Source organism: Chroicocephalus ridibundus, chromosome 2, assembly GCF_963924245.1.
Source record: "Chroicocephalus ridibundus chromosome 2, bChrRid1.1, whole genome shotgun sequence".
Classification (NCBI taxonomy): Eukaryota; Metazoa; Chordata; class Aves; order Charadriiformes; family Laridae; genus Chroicocephalus; species Chroicocephalus ridibundus.
The window spans coordinates 12,046,094-12,066,188 of NC_086285.1; the positions used below are offsets into that span (position 1 = coordinate 12,046,094).

At 42.2% G+C, this 20,095-nt stretch overlaps 1 protein-coding gene across 6 annotated transcripts in view; it reads right to left on the reverse strand.

Moving 5' to 3' along the window:
* The window catches only part of DIP2C (disco interacting protein 2 homolog C), a 325,831-nt gene that overhangs the window by 185,549 nt on the left and 120,187 nt on the right, over positions 1-20,095 (reverse strand). For 2 of the 6 annotated variants that reach the window (XM_063324440.1, XM_063324437.1), the window contains exon 1: positions 8,451-8,587. The exons of the other annotated variants lie outside the window; for them this stretch is intronic. In XM_063324440.1, the coding sequence (XP_063180510.1) occupies positions 8,451-8,502 (52 nt within the window). In that variant the 5' untranslated portion in view covers positions 8,503-8,587. Of the gene's footprint in view, positions 1-8,450; positions 8,588-20,095 lie in introns of those variants that run through there. 6 annotated transcript variants of the gene reach the window in all.

Consider the following 20,095-nt stretch of genomic DNA (forward strand, 5'->3'; position numbering starts at 1 on the left):
ATTTGACCGCTGTGATATTAAGATAATAGTTTTTGACATAGCCATACTAAATGTCATTCCTCATTCTTCCATGTCACTACCAGTAAATCAATACCAGAAACTAATTTATTGCTGGCAGAAAAGTCCTCCTGCCTTTTGACTGACATAAATTAACGAGCTAAATAACATGAAATTATCTGAAGTCAACTGCTATTTGCATTAGTCCTACAGAGGTCACGAAGCAGACGGTATGCACACCTGGCAAAGTCCCATACCAACGGCAAAGTTTAGTTTACATGTAAAACATAAAACAGTCTATTTTTATTACCAGGAGTTTCACATTCCTTCTCTGCTTCAACAGGCTGGTCCTGCTGTGCCTTCGCCAGGGCTACAGTTCCACCACTGCAGTCAACAGGGTGATGTGTGACATACGAATCGTACCGGAAAAAAAAGACATAAAATGCACAGCTAAGGGCTGAGCCCTGGGGGACGGGGGCGGGGGAGGGGGGGGAATCATAACGTTGGAAGGGATTGGCAGTATTCTGCTGAATTAGAGCTGCAGCTCACGCTTGCAGCTTGGCCGTCCATAAATAGCAGAGCAGCCGTGCCAGGCAGCCACCGGAGGCCTTCTCAGACAGCGACCGCACACTGTCCAGGCTGCATAAATTAAAACCCTTTTGCCATTTCCAACTCGCCAGAGCTCCTTCTCCCCTCCCGCAGCTTTGCTGACCGCCACCAAGGGCTCTCCATCCATCTGGCATGGTCTACAGCCGAGGATGCTTATCCTATGTCAAGTACAATCCTTCCCAGTGGGAGAACAAAAACCGTAACCCTCCCCAAAGAGCCTTAAATATCCATTTTTATATAAAAATAGAGAAGATGTTTTGTAGCAGGTGACTAGCTGATTTGTTTGGAGGAATGTATGACAATCTTGAAGCTACGAAAGGAGCCTTCACGCCCACCTCCTGTCCCTAATTAAGGGAGAAATAAGTCCTCCTGTCACATACGCCCCAGCCACACAAAGAACTCCCGTATGACGTAGAAGACAGCACGCTTAGATGAAAGGGAAATTCAGAAGGCAGTACAGCCCTGTTTTCTTACCGGCACCATCAAAAAGGAAGGAAGAAAGAAAGAATGTCAAAGAGCAATGGTATTTAGAGGCGGAGATCACCAAAAGTATTCTTGCTTCACAAAAGACTTGTGGGTCTAAGGAACTTCTTGGTTTCTTGCAAGTGTTTTGGTCTGGTACAAGCTGTTACGTTACCCCACACGACATCTCCCAACCTTGATTTTTTCTATGTAAGTTAAAAACAACTGACAGAAAATCCAACAAATAGTTTGGGTTTTTTTTAAATACTAAACCTCAAACTGAAGGATTTTAGCATATTCATGCACATTAAGAGAGAGTGTTGCAAACAGAACTGAAACCATTGATGCTTCAATGTTAACATACAAGCAATTCTGTCTAAAATAAAAGAAGCTACCACCTTGATTTAGCAAGCACTTGTCTCTGCCTTACTAAATTACAGAGATGTCTACATGGAAACACTTTTGTATGCTGAAGAGTAACTTGTAATAGCTAACTAAGCCAGCTGACCAAACCTCAATGTCCTTGGTGATTACATAGCCTTTGTTGAAGTACATCATAATCACAATCGTGCATTTTGGCAAAACACTACAGAAGGCAATGGAGAGAGGAGATTTGTGTCTTCACAGATTCACAGAACTACAGTTGGAAGGGACCGTAAAGACCATCTAGTTCCAACCCCGCTGCCACGGGCAGGGACACCTCCCACTAGACCAGGCTGCTCAAAGCCCCATCCAGCCTGGCCTTGAACACTTCCAGGGATGGGGCACCCACAGCTTCTCCACAGGGCAACCTGTGCCAGTGTCTCACCACCCTCACAGTAAAGAACTTCTTCCTAATATCTAATCTAAATCTCCCCTCTTTCAGTTTAAAACCATTACCCCTCGCCCTATCACTACATTCCCTGACAAAGAGTCCCTCCCCATCTCTCCTGTAGGCCCCCTTCAGGTACTGGAAGGCTGCTATAAGGTGTCCTCAGAGCCTTCTCTTCTTCAGGCTGAACAACCCCAACTCTCTCAGCCTGTCCTCATAGCAGAGGTGCTCCAGCCCTCTGATCATCTTTGTGGCCCTCCGCTGGACCCATTTCAACAGGTCCATGTCCTTCTTATGTTGGAGGCTCCAGAGCTGGACACAGTACTCCAAGTGGGGTCTCACCAGAGCGGAGTAGAGGGGCAGAATCCCCTCCCTTGACCTGCTGGCCACACTGCTTTTGATGCAGCCCAGAATGTGGTTGGCTTTCTGGGCTGTGAGCACACATTGCCAGGTCACATTGAGCTTCTCATCAACCAATACCCCCAAGTCCTCCTCTGGGCTGCTCTCAATCCATTCTCCACACAGCCTATATTTGTGCTTGGGATTGCCCCAACCTGATTAATCTGTTTTCTCACTTTGCTGACGCTTAATTTCCATGCACTTTGCTGTCACCCTTGCAAAAGCTCCCTCTCCTCAGCAACTGCTGCTGCTTGTATAGAGTCTTCCAGTTTCCTTCACAAGGTTGCATGCCAGGACTTGGTTTTTCTCCTTTAAATAACTCACTTTTCATTTGTTTCTGTGAAAGAGAACTGGGAGGTTGAAGGGTTTCTTCTCCACTGGAAGCTCAAGGAAACACAGGCAGATAAATTGAGTGACTCACCATGAGGGTTATGTCTGCAGCAAAATGGGTGGAAGATACTACACAGTGCACGCAAACCCACAAAAATTATGCAGTCCTCCAGCAGCTTTATATGAGCAGGAGAAAAAGCACAAAAGAGAAGAGGAAAATGAAGAAAAGCATGATTCTGTGCCAGGAAAGGCAGAAGCAGGGGAGAGGAGTCCCAAAAATGACACCCAGCAGCACGCAATGGCAGAACAGAAGCTGAGGGAGAAGGTGGCAGCCAGTGGTGGGGTGCAGCCCGGGGTGAACTAGAAGAAGGATTAAAAAAATAATGATCTCTTGTGAGTTGAAGTTGGAAAGCATGGAAGGCCCCAGGAAAGAAGGCATCAGCTCTCATCCCTGGTGCAGGTCCCAGGTCTCTAAAACCCTTCCCAGACAACACTCTATCCAGAAGTCATGTTTTTTCTTTGGAGCAAATTAAAAATTGAGATGAAGCACTGCTGCCTGCAAGCTCTGAGCATAGGAAACATGGGGCTTTTTCCCCGTCAAAAGACATCCTACAGATATTTAATGGGGTCTCCAAGTGTAAGCAAAACTCAAAAAAGTTCTAGTTAATTTTAGCTCAGAAGACTCCACTTCCACCCCAAAGCAATCACAGGCTCCCCTACAGCCTTTCCCCTTCTTGTATTCACCTTTTTTTCCCAGCTCCTTCTGCACAAAAGTAGCCTTAATCCCCCATGCTTCCTGAATGCCCCATTAAATACAAGTTATTCTACCAGCTTTACACTTCACGGAGCTTAAAATGTCATTAAACTCAAGAGCAAGCAAGTAGGTCTCTCAGACTTACAGTTTTCAGTAGCAATGTTGAGTAGGTAGCGCTGAGCAGGGCTGCGTATTAATAAATTTGTTCAGCGAGTGTTCAGTTTAAGATCTAAGTACCAGATGCATCATTCATTACCCCAAATGAAATTACTTACAGAACTTAAAAATATGTGCAAGACTTCTGCAACCGACAGCAGAATATAGCCCGTCATTCACTCTTCATGCTAAATTAATAATCTACACAATTAAATGCTTGCAATTAACAGGCGTTTATTATTTTTGCAGTGTATTTCTGTAATTGCTAATGTAGTATAAAAATCCTGAAAACTGTCTGGGGGTTCATTTGAGGGATTTATTAAAATACCACGGAGCCTTACAACAAGCACCACCAAAATGGAACAACGTCTACAGGAGAAAAACTACAGACATTTAATTACTGAGCAAGGTTTTAATCAAACCTCTCTATTTTCCTTCATGGTAACAAAAGAGATGTTTCGGCACCAGGCCAGGAATATAACTGTAAATTTACATGTTCTTTGCTTCTGAAGAAAAAAGGTTAAAAATTCATTTTTAGCTCAATGTAGTAATTATTTAAAATCTCTGACACAAACTGCTGAAATGTTAAATGTATTTAAAATTTAAATGGGAAACAAGAGGAAAAAATAGGATAACATTGAAAAAAGACCATTTCTCTTCCCCACGGGCTCTTTAAGGATTACTGTTTTTCATAACATCAGGTGAAACGATCCCAAAATACAGTCAAAATGTGGTACGGTTTCCACATCCCCACGTTTGGCTCTCTCTGGGCCACTGACCCTGCGGTCATCTCAGCCCAGCCCAGAAAGCCGTGGCACAAGTTCTGCGCAACGCTGACTCCCAGTCAAGCAGCTCTGAAGTAAAAGTTTTTGCGTTTCTTACGTTGTTGAGCAATTTAACTCATTGGCTAAGTTAAAGAAATCTTTCCGATGGGAACGTTCTAAACACTATCGTCTAATTGTACAAAATACTGAAATCTATGACCATATAAGTTATCCGTTGACCATTTAAGTACATGTAGTGATACATACATATTCAGCCACATCTGGCCTACAATATTGTATTCTTCCATCTACAACCGCTGTTTAAAAAAATGTATGAACTAAGCCAACGGCAAAGCTCTTTTCTGCAGACACTGTCAGCAGTTCAGACTTCCCCCCATCCCACAGACACAGATGATGCTTGTAACTGATATAGAGCATAGAAAAAAAGTACAAAAGCTTCCCGAAAAAAACAACGTGCTTAAAAATTTTGCAAATTTTTATTCCGTACTTTTTAAAGCACGCAGATTAGTCTAAGTACCATTCCATTCTTCCATTCTTGAATGGGCCAGACTAATATCATTAGTCTTTATTTTATTTTTTAGGAACAAAGTGAACCTTTTTCTAAGTAGGGTAACAAGGAAGAAAATTTTAAGAAAAAATGAGGGAAAAATATGACTAGCATCATAATAGCTTGAGTTTCCACAATTTTTGACAATCACTGTGTACACATTTATCAGAAAGATTTTGAATAATTCAAATAAAAAGGACGCATCAAGAACACAGCGCTTGGCCAATGACTTTGAGAACAAAGCCCTAAGCTGCAACCTGAGTGCCGAAAGAGAAGAAAATCAGCCACAGTTTTATTACAGCACTTACGACACTTCCATCTCCCAGAAACCTCTCGCCGTTAGACCTTGTGCCTTCAAGAGCGTTACCTCCACTCTCACAACCAACTTGCAAAAGCGATGGAGGCTCTTTTGGGTGGGGAGAGACTCATTCTCACAGACAATTTTTCCCCCACTACTGCACATTACTGGGTTTTGTATATTTGCATGTAGAAAAAAAGTAGAACCTTCAGGAAGGGCAATCCATGGGACTAAATCTCTAAACTGGACGTCTGCAGTGAGCTGATGGAGTGGATGATCTCAGGGAGCGTGACCGGCAGCGCAGCACTCTGCCGAGCCAAACGCCCCGGGCAGCGCACGTCCCTCCATCCCAGGAGATGTCCGTCTTCCTGCAGAGCAGCTTTCCACTTCCAGTCTTAACTCTCCTCTTCCCTTCTTTGCAGAAACGCCATCATTTGGCTGTTCCCATGACCTACTTACTCAATAGTGCATCTTCTCCTTCTGGAAGCAACTTAACACTATCTACTGATAAAAAGGAAAAAGCAAACAAAGAATACTCTATACAGACTGCAGGTGAAAAGATATTTGGAAATAAAAATAAGACAGGTTTTATGAGTATTCTAACATATCTGGAGCAAAATGGCATATACCTACACTCAGCTAACAAAAAACTGTCTGCAGTTAATTTTAAAATAACAATACTGGAAAAATAATGAGAGATGAAGATGCAGACGGCTAAGTGAGAAGAGTTAGATCTGCAGTGCTGTAAAAAGCACACGCGAACCGCAAGACTGCCATCCCGACAGAGGCCATAATGCTCCCGGACAGTATTCCCGCTCCACCGCTGGCACCAGCAGAGAAAGATGCTTAAGCTCATGCTTAACTTTAGGCCCTCATCTGACCCCAGTAGCTACGGTTTATCAGCTTGACGGACTGCCATTCCAACTCAGCTGACAACAGCCAAGTACAAGCACAATATTCACATGCTTAAAATTAGTAGCGCTCAAGTGCTTCAAGGTATTGGTTCCACACCCCATCTCATCGTTTAATTGAACAACTACATTGCTCAGGTCCACAGGTATTTCTGAGCACCAAGGAAGGTCTAAAACGACAGTCGCAACTCATTCCTCTGATCCTAAAAATAGAGCAGGAAGATGTTTTAAAATGCCAAAATGTTATGAACCATTTTGATGCGTTTACCAGTTCTCACTATTTCAGATAGTCGCTGTCAACCGAGTCTGAGTGTATCTGCCAGCCAAACCGATAGCAGATATCAAGGCACCACGGAAAATGTTCTTGCATGCTGCTATGGATGGTATGCATTGCACGGCACCGTTCCACCTCACGTGGTTAGATAGGACAAGTCAGTACATTTAAAGGTGTTAAAAGTTAATACATTTGTCAAATGTCACGCGGTGGTCTCTTTGGCTGGCTTAGCTGTTATAAAGCTATCTTGCCTAAAAAGTGGCTTGCTTTAAAGTTCTGCTTTTTACCTTGGCACAGTCGAAACTCCTACAACTTACTGTTCGCGCCTGTGTAAATTTATTCCTGCAAGTTCAGAAGACACAGATGCCTGTTGGAGGGGGAGATAAGTATAGTCTAAATTAGAGCTCATGACTGCTGCTAGCACTGGATCAAGAATGAAATGCCATCAGTCACAAAACCCGCGTGCTTGGAGTTAACCTTCTGTGGGACCTGGTCCTTTCCTTCCTGAAGGGGCAACAAATCAGAGATTGCATCGTCTTCATTTCCCTGATCAAAATACATTTCATCAAAACACACCGAATCTAAACAACAGGATTTAAAGGTGCTCGCAATAGTTCATTGCTATGGGAATAGGGGTGAATTTGGTCCGGAGGATGCTGGCGAGGCGGCTGTGTTAGGGCTGCACACTACTCACTTGTGCCTCTCTATATTCAGGTCATTTTATGTGCTTTCTAAACTGCATAAAAGATTATTTTTTTTTCTGTTCTGGTTTTTATCTTTCTAACTGGGAGCATACTCATAAAAGATTATAACAGGATTTTGCAATTCAGGAGAAAGCAGAATAGTCAACCTGTGCTCACTTTATAAGAAACTGCAGTTTTGATTTTGTTCATGTGGATTTTAATACTCTAAATTTTATTAGAAAAAGCAGGTGTTTTCAATGAGAAACCTTATTCAAGTGAAAAACTGTATTTATAATTGTTTATTAATATTGCATTTTGCTCTAATACTATCGTATGCTACTCCAAGAAAATACAATCATGTCTTGTCCTGGCACTCCTTTAACTTATGCTCTTAAAGCAATCCTTGTGCAGGCTTTTCTTTTACGACTCAACTGCTCTTCGCCTGGAATAAATACGAAAACCACTTAAGACCTGAGGTTTGCAAGCACTTAGCCCACACCTACCGAGACCTTTTGAAGATGAAGGCGGGCTGGACGAGTCTGCTGTCCCGAGCTGGCCAAATGTTGGTCAGCTCTACCAGAAGCCGTGGTAGCCACATTAGTCCTGTGCGTCAGAGAACACCTCCAGCTCCCCGGCAGGCAGGATCGACAGAAAGCACTTCCCAACTCAAATTTATTGCTAATAGTTATTGCACTGGAAACGCATAACTTAGCTTACCCTTCCTACTCAAAAATGAAAACCAAATTTCTTCTCTTTCACTGCTAAGTGAAGTTTTAGCAAAAAAACCCAAACCCTCCAAACAACAGAAACCCATGGGGAGCAGAAAAAATGACCACAAACATTCTTCCTTAAATCAGGATCACCTAAAAGATCAACGGGACATAAATTATTTGTGAGCCTAGCTATTTCTGTAAACACTACTGAATGTTACATCAAAGGCACAGCAAAAAGCCCATGAAAACCAGTACAAAATAATTTCCACTAACCTACTTCAGTCACTGAATCCGTAGGTGTTTCTTTTAATGGAAATAAAAATATTTCTATGTACGTCATTTTGAAACTGATATTGATGATTTAAACACATCACTCCCTACGTATTCAAGATAACTCCAAAGTGTCATGATATTTTCTGTAGATGCTGCAAGACTCAGGCAAAGTGTGGTGTGTTAAACATGGTATGTATGCCTTCATTTATTACATCTTTACTTCATTTTGGCTTAACATTACTTTATATACTTTTGTATTATACCCACAGCTACACAATCTTGCAACACAAAGTCCAGGGAGAAACTTTCAAAATGCAAAGCAAAGAGTCAGCCACTAGGCTGATGTTTATAAAACAATACTGATTTTATGGAAAACAATCAAAGTACAGGGAAAAACGACTGTTCTGCACACAACAGATCTGACACGGCAGAAATAAACGTTCCTTACCCTTCCTCAGGCAAGTCCTTCGCCTGCCCAGACTCTTAAGAGTTGGAGGCATTTCCAAAGATTAATGGAAAACCGTGTTGCTGGGGGCCATACGCCTCTCCCTCCGCAGGGCACACGAGGCGCAGGCCAGCGCTCGCAGCCGTTAAATAAGGAGCATGGCCAGTGTCTCTGCGCTGGCAGAGGGACATGACGCATCCGGTATTAAACTGTTCCCCTTACAAGCCTGTTTTTGCTAAAACCACTTTAAAAATAACTGGACGCTTACAATTTGAATGAAAAGCAAGCCAGTGACCCTGGAAAAAGAACACAGGCCCATAATTTGATACAGTAAATTATGTTCTCTCTCTCTGTCGAAGTGCTGAACACTATTGCTAAAAATACAAACTTTGCTTTATCTACTTCAGATGCATTAAGATTTATCTTCAGATAATATTTTTCTTTTTTTAATGATCAATAAGAAGTAAAAAATAATTATATTTGCTTTGTTCACTTGTAGCCGAAAAGGAATGCGCATTTGTTTTTAATTAGACTGCTGGCCTTTGTCAAAACTTGCTAAAGCAATTCTGAATCCTTTCCTGCTTCGGGACGCCTCAAGGCCCTCTGTAATTAGGGTACTGCTGGCGCGCCGAGGGGCAAACGGAAAATCGCAGCTTTACAGCTCCCTTTTGGTGGCAGGGTACAGAAAATCCATCACCTTACTTGCTGTCCACGTTTCAAGGAAATAATACTTTGATAAATGTCAGAAAGAGCCCAAACTTTGATTAGCTTAGGAAAGACAGAAATTCAGTTCTGTTGTGCTATGAACTGGGATTTCCATCTGCAGATGGACCTGGCCATCCAATCTGTGTCCCAAAGTGCTGGGGTATCTGTCTGCGTTTCTCCAATAAACAATATATTACAGTTCTGGCTGTTGCCGTCTGGTAAAACTGAGTTTAAATTTCATAAACCACCATCACTCTTAATTATTTGGGGCATATTCTGTAAGCATACAACTTATCATAGCTAATAATATGATTTACTATATCTAAATTAGATTCATTTCGCTGAGAAATCTTGGAAGTCACTGCACAATTCAGTTCTTTAACACAACTCAGTATTCATTTCATAACCTAAGATTAGCTGATAAAGACATTTTCTGTACTAACTGCTTACAGTTCCTGCCTTTAGCTTCTTTTAAAAGTTTCACAGGAAAAGTTGGAGCTAAGCTTACCTAAGCCTCCCCACTCAAGAGCTACCTCCAGCACACCCACTAGCGCATAGCGCAGCCCAGTGCTGCTTCTACATAGTCTGTGTCTATTTAAATGTATACTCATATTTACACTAAATTTAATAAAAATTTAATACCGACACTAAGCAATAAACACCATTTGTACACGTGGACTGCACATACACAACTACATCTGCTGTTCTTAGATCCTAGCATAACAGCGACTTCCAAAGTGGCAGGTTCAAAGAATATTATTTACTGACACAAATCAAAACCCGATGAATAGTTTTACAGCTGGTTTTGGCGTCGTCACCCGGTAAAGCAAACATACCCTTCTCTGCCCAATTCTTGCTTCGGGGAAATTTGACTTCTTGTGATGTCTGCACACTCTTACGTGTGCACGATTGCCTAAGTATCATTTTCAATTTCAATAAAAGCGTGTATATAAGGATTAGACTGTTATGAACACTGCAGTGCAGATCTAAATAACTCAGTCTGCCAAACTAGTGTTACTATGGAAACAAAACTAATGTACTGTGACCACAGCTCTGACTGCATTACTTAAGACCATCTGGTTAAAACAAATATTTCTGTGGCACAGTATTTGTTCTTAATTGTGTACTGAGCATTTTTCTATTTTTTTAACATCCACAAATATATTATATTTTATATATCTTTTTGTATTATTACACTCCGCTCCAATTTTCGTGGTGCCGTATGTGATTTTAGTTACATTTAACATGCTTATGAATAAATCCATCAGTCTCTAAGTTAATCAAGGCTGGATGAAGGTAAATGGTCCGAAGTTCCCCGTTCTCTTGCAATCTTTTCCTATTCCTGCATCACAGCACCACTGAAGAAACACCATTTATTCTCTACTGGGCACGCAACCGTGTGAGAGAGCGCAGCCTGGCAGCGAGCGGTGGAGCTCCCAGCCGCCCACTTCCAGCTTCTTGCTTGCGCTGAAGGTGAGAAGCACCTTTCGAGGCCATCGGCAGCTCCTCCAGCAGCTCCTCACCAGCACGGGGCAGAGCGCTCCCAAACTGTTTGGCTGCTTCGAAGCATTTTTCAGACTAATAACTCATTCCCCGCCCCTAGCCTGGAGAAGTTTAATACTCCAAACTGAGATGTGTCACCAGAGATACTATTCTGATAAGAAATGAAACGCTTTTACAGCTAAATGTACATTGACCAGATCGTCAGTGATATGAACACAGAAATGTGAGGACAACCTTCCCGATTTCTAAAACTGGAAATCTATTTTGTTCCAGGGGAAACATTAAATTAACAAACAGATGAAGTAGAAAACAAGTAGATCCATTTCTTATTTCAGTGTTTCTACAAAACTGCAATATTCAGTTCTTACTTAACAGGGAATAAATCTATATTATATATAATATATATGTAATAGATACTGCCCTTTCTAATTCAGATCTAGTAAAATAATTAGGTGCCCCCCCCAAAAAAATGGAAAAGCCCCATAATGCAAGTTTGTCTGGTTTTTTGCAAGCTCCACAGAGTAACCGCATTTCGCAGACAGGCTTCCAGGCTGCGCTCTTGAACTGCACTATCGGTTTGTGGACAGATGACTTGGGAAAAATTGCACACAGTTGTTTTTCCAATGATGAAAGGAGACAAACGTTGTCCATTGTGACAACTAAATATTAACAGCAGAATGATTTTCTGCCTGCACCAGTCCCTGGCCATAGAGGTACATTCATTCTTTTGGGCTCAGCTTAAGCGTTGATTAAAAATATGACTCGGAGAAGCAAATTTACAGCGGCATGGATTATCCACGCTGCCGGAAGCGTGAAAAGTGCAGGGGTTAATCCTGGCAAAGTGACCTGGAACCTTCTTTAGGCAGCTTTGTCGCCTAAAGCCTGTGAGACCTGCAGTGGGAAGGGGAGGGGGCTTTGCGGGAGCTGGGGCTCCATCAGGGCAGCTGGAGAACGCTTTTGGCAAGAGCTGTGGTCAACGCACAGCAGCCTTCAGGAATCGTGGGTGATATTTTAAAGAAAACACAGAGCAATTAATCTACTACTATGTCTGCCTGCGTGTCTATCTACACATTTTATCTAGACATACCACCACGGTATGTGGGAACTTGTAACGTCTCAAATTATACGAGGTGTTGCACACTGATCTTGAAAACTATAGCAAAAAGTTGACAGTTCAGCCGGGGCCTACACCATTTTATGAAATATATATCTAAGGAAAATATTAATCTCCTAAATTATGTGCTTCTGAATGCCACCACTGAAGACAGAAGAAGAAAAGCAGCTCTCGGTACAGAGCTCCTCCATGTCCCCCAGGGCAATGCTTTTTGGAACAAACTTTGCTCAATCCTGCCAGTATTTCACTTTTTTTTTTTCCTAATTGAGAAGATGCCTGGGAGATTATTTTTTTAAAGATCACGAATGTTAAGGAAGCATAATCTTGCTAGTTCATAATTACAATCGAGTATCAGATTGCCAACCACGTACCAGTCAAGCACTTCTTCTCATTAAGAAATCAGTAATTGCAGCAGGAGATGACTGAAGGAAATCAGCCAACGTCTCTAACAAAAAAATCTATGTTGCCATTTATCAGATGGATATAGGAAAGTGAACATCAAATTCTGGCTAAAGGCTCCAAGAAAACATGTCGGGAGCTAAATGCAATATAATTAAGAGGCGATTACAGAAGACCTTTATCTACAGCACGCAAAGCACCACACCTCCCGTGCCACACGCAGATTGTCCTTCTGCCAGGAGCTCCTCGTTTGGCTCCTAGGAAGGTATTCCCAGAGGGGACATTTCCAAAGGGATGTGCTCGCGAGGCGGGAGCCGCCAGCCTCCCTGCTGCAGCCAGGAGCTCCGCAAGGACGCCACCACGAGCAGGGACCTGGCTCGGGACCTTGGGGCAGCACGTGCCTCCCCCGGAGCTGCCCCCGCCTCTACTCGGTTCATCTTGGGTGAGCTTCAAAGAAGATACTGAAGTAAACTTGCTCCTCCATCTCTGATAATTAATGATGGAGTTGCTGCCATCTGATGGATTAGTAAAGAGACAGGAAATTGGAGAGAGGAGCTACTCTGACTGCAAGATGGTGTTAAAAGCTGAATTATGTTTGGCTGACAGAACAAAAAGAATTAAAATAAGTTCTGTGATACAGATGATTTGAGGGTAGATAACTAAGAGAGCCTTACTTCACAGGATGGGGAAAATGTCCAACAGTTTTTATCTTCTTTGCAAGGCCACATAAACACCCAGAATACTTAACAAAAGAAATCCTGTTATACTTAACTATGTTTCCATTAATGACCGACATAGTTTATGCAAGACAACGGTTACTTAATTACATGTCACCTCTTAGTATGGGCTACACAAAATTAAACTACAATCAGCATCTTTTCCACCACTCGTCCAGTCCCAGTTCCTAGCAGAAACTCCTCACAAGTGCTCTGTCAAGGAAGGAAGCGGGGAACAGCCAGTGTCTGGGCCCTGAAGCAGTTGAAAAATCATCTGCGGGACATACTTGGGGATACAGCATCCAGTGCGGCAGAGGGAGAAAGGTAGGGGGATAATACAAACTCAGGATGTCCCTGCATCTTCCCCCTCCCTACCCAGGGCAGAGCCCCCGCATGACAGAGTTGCCTTCAAACTGAATTTATGGGATCAAACTTCTTCAGACTGAGAATATCTTACAGATTCCTCAAGTCCATTAAATGTGTATCTGCTTTTAGCATATTGGAACATGATGTGACCATATATATAGTGCATTTTGGCGTGCATCCCAGGTACAGTACTGCATATGATGTCAAAATCAGACCAGCTCCAATTTCTCCTTCTGACACTCTGATGCGATTGAGCATCCATACAAGCAGGTCCCATATTTCTTTCTATCAAATGTCTCAGGCGGCTTCCCCAGCCACGAGGATGATGAAAACACGAAATCCTGTGGGCAGCAGATTTCTTGTTTTCCCTGCCTGGGTCCCCAGTCTCTCCCATTCACGGCGGGTGCAAGGCAAGCTGGAGCCCCCAGCTCTGCCCACCCCCAGCCCTCCAGCCACATCTGCAGCTGGCCACTCCGGCAGGGAGCTTCAGATTCCCTGGAGACTATGGAGACAACCCTTCCTGGCCTTCAGCCATCTGCTCTACCACCTCCAACCCTTGGGCCTTCTGCCTCCCCTTCCTTTGCTCTGGCTCTAAATCTCACTCCAAATTCCTTCTATTTAAGGGAAAATGTTTCAAAAAAGCATCATGAGTGCAACTTCTCTTCAGAGTCCACACTTTCATACTCCATGGAGATGTGAGCATACACTTGGGTGGGTGGACACACTGCATGACTTCAGCATCATTGCCCTCTTTTCCTCTTCTCTCGACCGCGGCTTCTCGTTACCTAAATTTGGTTTGCACCCCCTTCAGTCTGGACAGCATGTCTTGTCACGTCTGGGAGACAAACGTATTTTTGTCCCGCTTTCCATTTTCATGTACCTTTCTTCCTCTTTGCATACTCTTCATGTACATGTCACTGCCAACAGCTTGATTAACTCCATTTGTGGCCACATTTTTTTTTTTTTGCGAGGGATAAGGTCAAACACCACAGTGAAAGTAAAGGCGTATCTACACCAAAAAAGTACTTTATGAGATTAACATTATTGGATTTGTACTTGAAGGATTTCAGTCACTACCATAGTACGTTGGCTTCCTTTGCAAAATAAAATGTATTTTCACCCAACAGCCAGAACCTAGGCCTCCACCTCAACTCAGACTCAACTTGTTCCTCTCCATCTTATATCAAGAAAAGCGCTACCTGCACAGAGTATCCCTCCAGTTGCACTGGGACATACACACAGCGCTAAGGGGTTTTAATAGGATTACTATGGTGCTCCTGAGGTTTAAAGAGAATAGAGTGACACATTAATAGCTGAGGACCCAAGTCTACTTGCAGACAAGTAGAAAAATACCAGAATTCACTAGCAGCAATTCTATAAAGAATAAAACTTCTTAACAAACAGAAGACCTGGGTTTTAGAAATTACATACACATATATGCATTTTTAGCTCCCCTATATTCACTTTTTATGTATATGCAAATATCTGCAGATTCCTGACTTTGAAAATCAGTCTCCGTCTTTGAAAATCTCACAGATCAGTATATGGAAATTTTCCTTATTTTAATAATAAAATGGGAACACAGAATTTCTAGTAACTTCTGGTATTTGTAAGTAAATATAGTAAGAACAGTAAATGCTTGTTGAAGCAAAAAACTCTGGATACCCTAACTCAGAAGCCTACACCTGGACCACCCATTATTTAATAACATGCCTTTGGCACGCACTGTTGATTCTTGTTAAGAATACTTTCTTTAAAATAGAACAGGATTAACAAAAAGTTAAATCTTCAGTGCTTGGCACGTGAAGATCACCAAGGAAACTGTAATTATTTGAGTCAAAGAGAACAGAGCTTAGATTTAAGGACGACGCAGGCACAGGATTCTTTGGGAGCTTTGTTTTGTTTGCGTTGAAATGCAGCACGTCCAAACCCATCTCCCCAACTTCTAAAATGTATTTATTAAATACTCAACATACTTGTGCTCTTAATACCTATAGAGATGATCCACGTGTGCAGGTAGGAATGAAAACTATTTATGACAGTCTTCCCAAACACAGCTTATTTGTCCCTAAACCATGTGTTTGGGGCACCACTTGTGTACTCCTACCGGGAAACTGCACCCCAGCAGCCTGGACGGGTGCTCCAGCTCCATCTGATTGTTCAGAGGGAAAAGCAGTCACATGGGTCTAATTTACAGCCTCATCTGTGTTTTTCTGTATTCCACTGCATTCAAATATGTTCTCTTTAAAAACACAACATTTTTGCTCATTTTTTTCCTTTTCTTTCAAATAAAGCACTTTGCAAGTGGATTATGAATCTAAAAGCTCTTCACGCCTACCCAACTTTAATTTTCCTGTAAATTCTTTGCTGTTAGGTTGACATTCTAAATGTATTTTTTAAAGAAATTTCACTATTTCAACATTTGACGCCTAAATTTTACATGCTGCACTTTGTATTAAAAAAAAAGAAAAAGAAAAAAATAACAGAAGTCTGTCCTTGAACCTTTCAGCTAAATCCTGAAGCGACACACACAGGGAGTGACTTTCTTGAAGCATGAAGCGCAATTTGGGTAATTACAGGCATGTCCAAGTGTCCAGAGGTATCTATTTCTGACTGTTAGCATTCCAGAGAGCTTTCGCTCTATTATAAACTTGAGCTCTGCCACATAGTTACCAAGTCACCATAGTAAGCAAGAACTATTTGGTATCATAAACTGCAGTGGCATTTTCCTTTTGCTAGGATTGGCGAAACGGCTCCAGCAAGCCCTGATCTGCAGTCCATTAAGATTCAACCATTCACGTTATCCTAAATTAGTTTTTGAGTAGGCTATTAACAAGAAACATAGATACCTGCCCTTGGACTATCTCCATGGTTCAAATACTAAATGGCGAACAGCTGCAACCCTTTCACCCATGCATTAACACAATAATCTGTATTTAAAAACAGACACCCTGTTCCTAACAGGAGGAGTAGAACCTGATGGCAGAAGGAACGTAAAGAATAATGGAAGGGAAGTGGAGAAGGGGAGTCAAAGTGACCAGAAGAAAGAAAACGTAAGCAGATAAAGGTAATCATGGGCAATAGTTTTTAAGTAGACTGAAAGAAAACACATTACTTGTTTTTTCCTAAACTCTCCTTGGCCAAAATTCCTAGCTCAGTACTTGGAATTCACATACACTGCATAAAATATTCATGTGATCGTCATTCTAGCAGACAGCATTAAAAGCGTCCATGTGGGTGTTGGTCTCAAAGCTTTCTCCCCTGGTGTTGAGCGATCACACCTACTTTTAGTCAGAATCCTACCCATTCATTTCGGCAAAGGAGATCAGTGATGAGCCTCAGCCCTGGGAACAGCTGCCAAAGGGACGGAGCGATGGCAACAAGAGCCCTGTCCCTGTAATCAACAGGATGGACACAAACTCAAAGAAGTTGTGTTAGTGATGAATCAGATCTACTGATTAATGACTGCCAAAATAACCTCCATTTGCTAGGTAACACATAAACTGGTATTCACCCAAGAAGAGGGAGATCAAACTGGGGTGAGTGCGTCAGCATACCTGAGCTGCAGAGTTGGGACCTCTGATAAAGATCCTGGACCTAACTCTCAACCAGACAGTAGGGTGACCATGGCGTCCATGCTGTACGCCATCAAGCATGGAACACGACTACAAAAGGAAGTATTTTTCTACAGTAATCTTTCTTATGAACTTGAACTAGGACTTTTTCTTACTGTTTGGAGGAGGTTTTGGGGGTGGGAGGAGAAAGGCTGAGGATCAAGAGTCCCTTATATGAAACACGGATCTTTTCTTTCCGTCACATGGCCACACTGGTGAGACGACTAGAAAAGTGGGCATGGTGGCTGGAAAACTGACTGTACACCTGACTCAAAGAATGGTGAGCAGTGGTACAAAGTCCAACTAGTGACCATTGTCCAGTGCTGTCTGTGAGGGACTCATACTGGGGCCAATACTGTTGAATGCCTTTGTTGATAACCTGAACAGTGAGGCAGAGTACGCCCTCAGCAAGTTAGTGGATGGTACGAAGTTGGTGGTCAACATGCTGGAGGGCAGGGCTGTATCCAGAGGGACCTCAAGACGCTGGAGGAATGGTCTGATAGGAGCCTCCTGAAGTTCAGTAAGGACAAATGTAAGTCCCGCATCTCACACAGAATAACTCTGTGCAAATATATGGCGTGGGGACTGACTGGCAAGGAAGCAGCTTTGCTGAAAAAGATCTGGGGGTTCTGGTGAACCAAAGCGTGAAACACGAGTCGGGACTATTCCCCTGTGGCAAAGATGGATGACTGCACACAGGCTGTACTAGCAAGTGCAGCCAGCAGGCCTACTGAAACTCCTATTTCCCTCTAACTGGCGTTTTTGACAACATTTCTAGAGTACCGAGCCCAGTCTCGAAGAAGACTGTAAGAGGAGTGTCACAGAAGGCTAGACTGAGTCTGATGTTTTAATCTGATCAGCCTCACTCTATCAGTGAATGGTATTCCAGGCTACAGACCCGCATGAGGAATGGCAGCAGCTCTAAGGAACATTCAGAAAACAACGGTTTTGGTACTGATTACTCAAGATAGCTTTAAGGAAAATCTTTTACAAAATTTAAGAGGTTTTGTTTTGACTTTCGCAACGCTTTTTACTTTCTGCAAAGCAAAACTTGAGCTGATGGCTATGGTTTCTCTAATCATGGAGCACAAGGCATTGCAGAACAAACATCTGATCAAGAAAACAGAAATAACATGTTATTTATGCGGTTGACCATATAGTCAATCTCTCTGAATCATAGAGATTAACCATCCTGTGGAACAGGCGTAATGAATTATTCCTGCGTTATTCCCAGGATTTAAACTGTGTATGAAAACATGTGAAAAACAATTACAAGTGCCAGGCAGGAAGGGAGAACAATGAAAATATTTTGTTACTCCACTATTTCTGAACACTAAAATGGCCTGAATTCTATTAATTAGATGTTCACAGTAATTCCTTCATGCAAACTGATTCATAACACTGTTGCCAATTCTTTCAGCCACAAACGGGTCATTCACATAACAGCACGGCTCTATTTATCTTGGCCAACCCACCAGGATCAGAAGCACAGAGACGGTATAGCCAAAGCTGAAGGAGGATTTACAAATTTTTTTATTGAGAAACTTAATTTTTAAGATTTCCCTAACATCAGTAATAAGAAAGCAAATACTTTATTCTATGTGCTGCACTACTGCTACTGTCAGCGTTAAAAAATAATCTTGGCTTCAACCTCTAAATTATGAGATGATATGTAACATGCTCAAGTTCCTCCTCCCTTGCTTCTTAACTTCTAGCGTATGCCTAAGTCCTATTTTCAAAATTTTCTCTGCACCTTGAGGATTACTGATTTACTTATAAGGAGACAGAGAGAGGGGTGAGAATCTCACATAACCACCAGAGTACAGGAAAGTAAACCAAAAAGGAAGAGGCATGGGGTCAAACCCCCACCTACCAAAGTCAGTGGTCATTTGCCACAAGGATTGCACTCCACGCAAGATCAGAAGAGTTGGCAACGTGACATTTAAATACAGAAGCAGCCTTCATCAAGGAAGATCCTCCATTGTCTCTCCTGTGCTCACACAGATGCTCAATCCCTCTCCTACCTACTCATCTACAGTAACTGTTCAATGGCAGTGAGCAGCAGCACATCATACTCAAGCAGAGGAAATAATTAATTTGCTGTGGCTCACTGAGAATTTTGCCGAAACATCAGTCAATATTTCGTTACAGTCACTGCTGTGTAAAAAAACAAATGGTCTTCAGTAATGACAAAAAAGAAAAACTGTCTTCCATAACACCCACAAATAATATACTCTAAACATTACTTTTGCTGCTCTAGTTTTAAAAGTGTGATTAAAACTGTATTTCTGTTTAAGAGTGAATGCATGTCCATTAGTACAGGATTTGCTGCATTCAATTCACGAGTTCAGTAACACTTGAGTACACCACATGGTGTGACAGAAACCAGAACGCAGGCAGAACAAGAAAATTCGCATTTCTCATAGGGCAGAGCATCTTCTCAGGCAACTTGTTCACATATTGGTGGTCTCCACTCTAGCTTACCTTCCACAGCATGTGCCCAAACCTTAGATGTAATAAATCAAAATGAATTAAATGAAGATGATTCCCAGTGCATCCTGAAATGGATGGCAAAGCTTTCCTTGAGAACGGACAGAATTAAGCCTTCTTTTCACAACTGATCCAGAAAAGGCTGGTACGAAACTATCAAAGGTAATTCAAGACCCTTTTCTTGCAGGAACATCCTGTACAACCTTAAGAAATCACATCACCTCTTCTTTGCATTTTTCTCTCTGGCTGTGAATAATGGCACTTTTCCATTAGCTGTTACCTGAGCTCCATTACAAGAGTAATTACATTATCATTTGCAAGAGCTCACATGCTACAGAGACGTGGGCCAGGAAAGCAGTACATCTAGGGAGACAACTGAAATGTTTACAAAGGAGGATGCCCCCTCTTCCCTCAAAAAATAAACAGTGGTCAATCACAGACAAATTAAGGAGTCATTCCAATTTCTGTTCATGTGCCATGTCCTGTTTTAACAGTAATGAAGAGACTCTGTGTGAGGCAAATGAGTTTGATATTTATTTGGTCCTATTTAGAATGAAAAAAAAAAAAAAGGAAAAAAGAGTTACACAAATTGGTGATTGATATTGGGAAAATACATTGAAACAATTCCTAGTAGACATCAGGAAACTGCCCATCTGGCCCTGGCTCCTCCAGTGCATGCAGTGCTGCCAGGAATCCCAATCTGTAATTACAGCTAGCCCGTGCAAGAAATACCCACGCTCC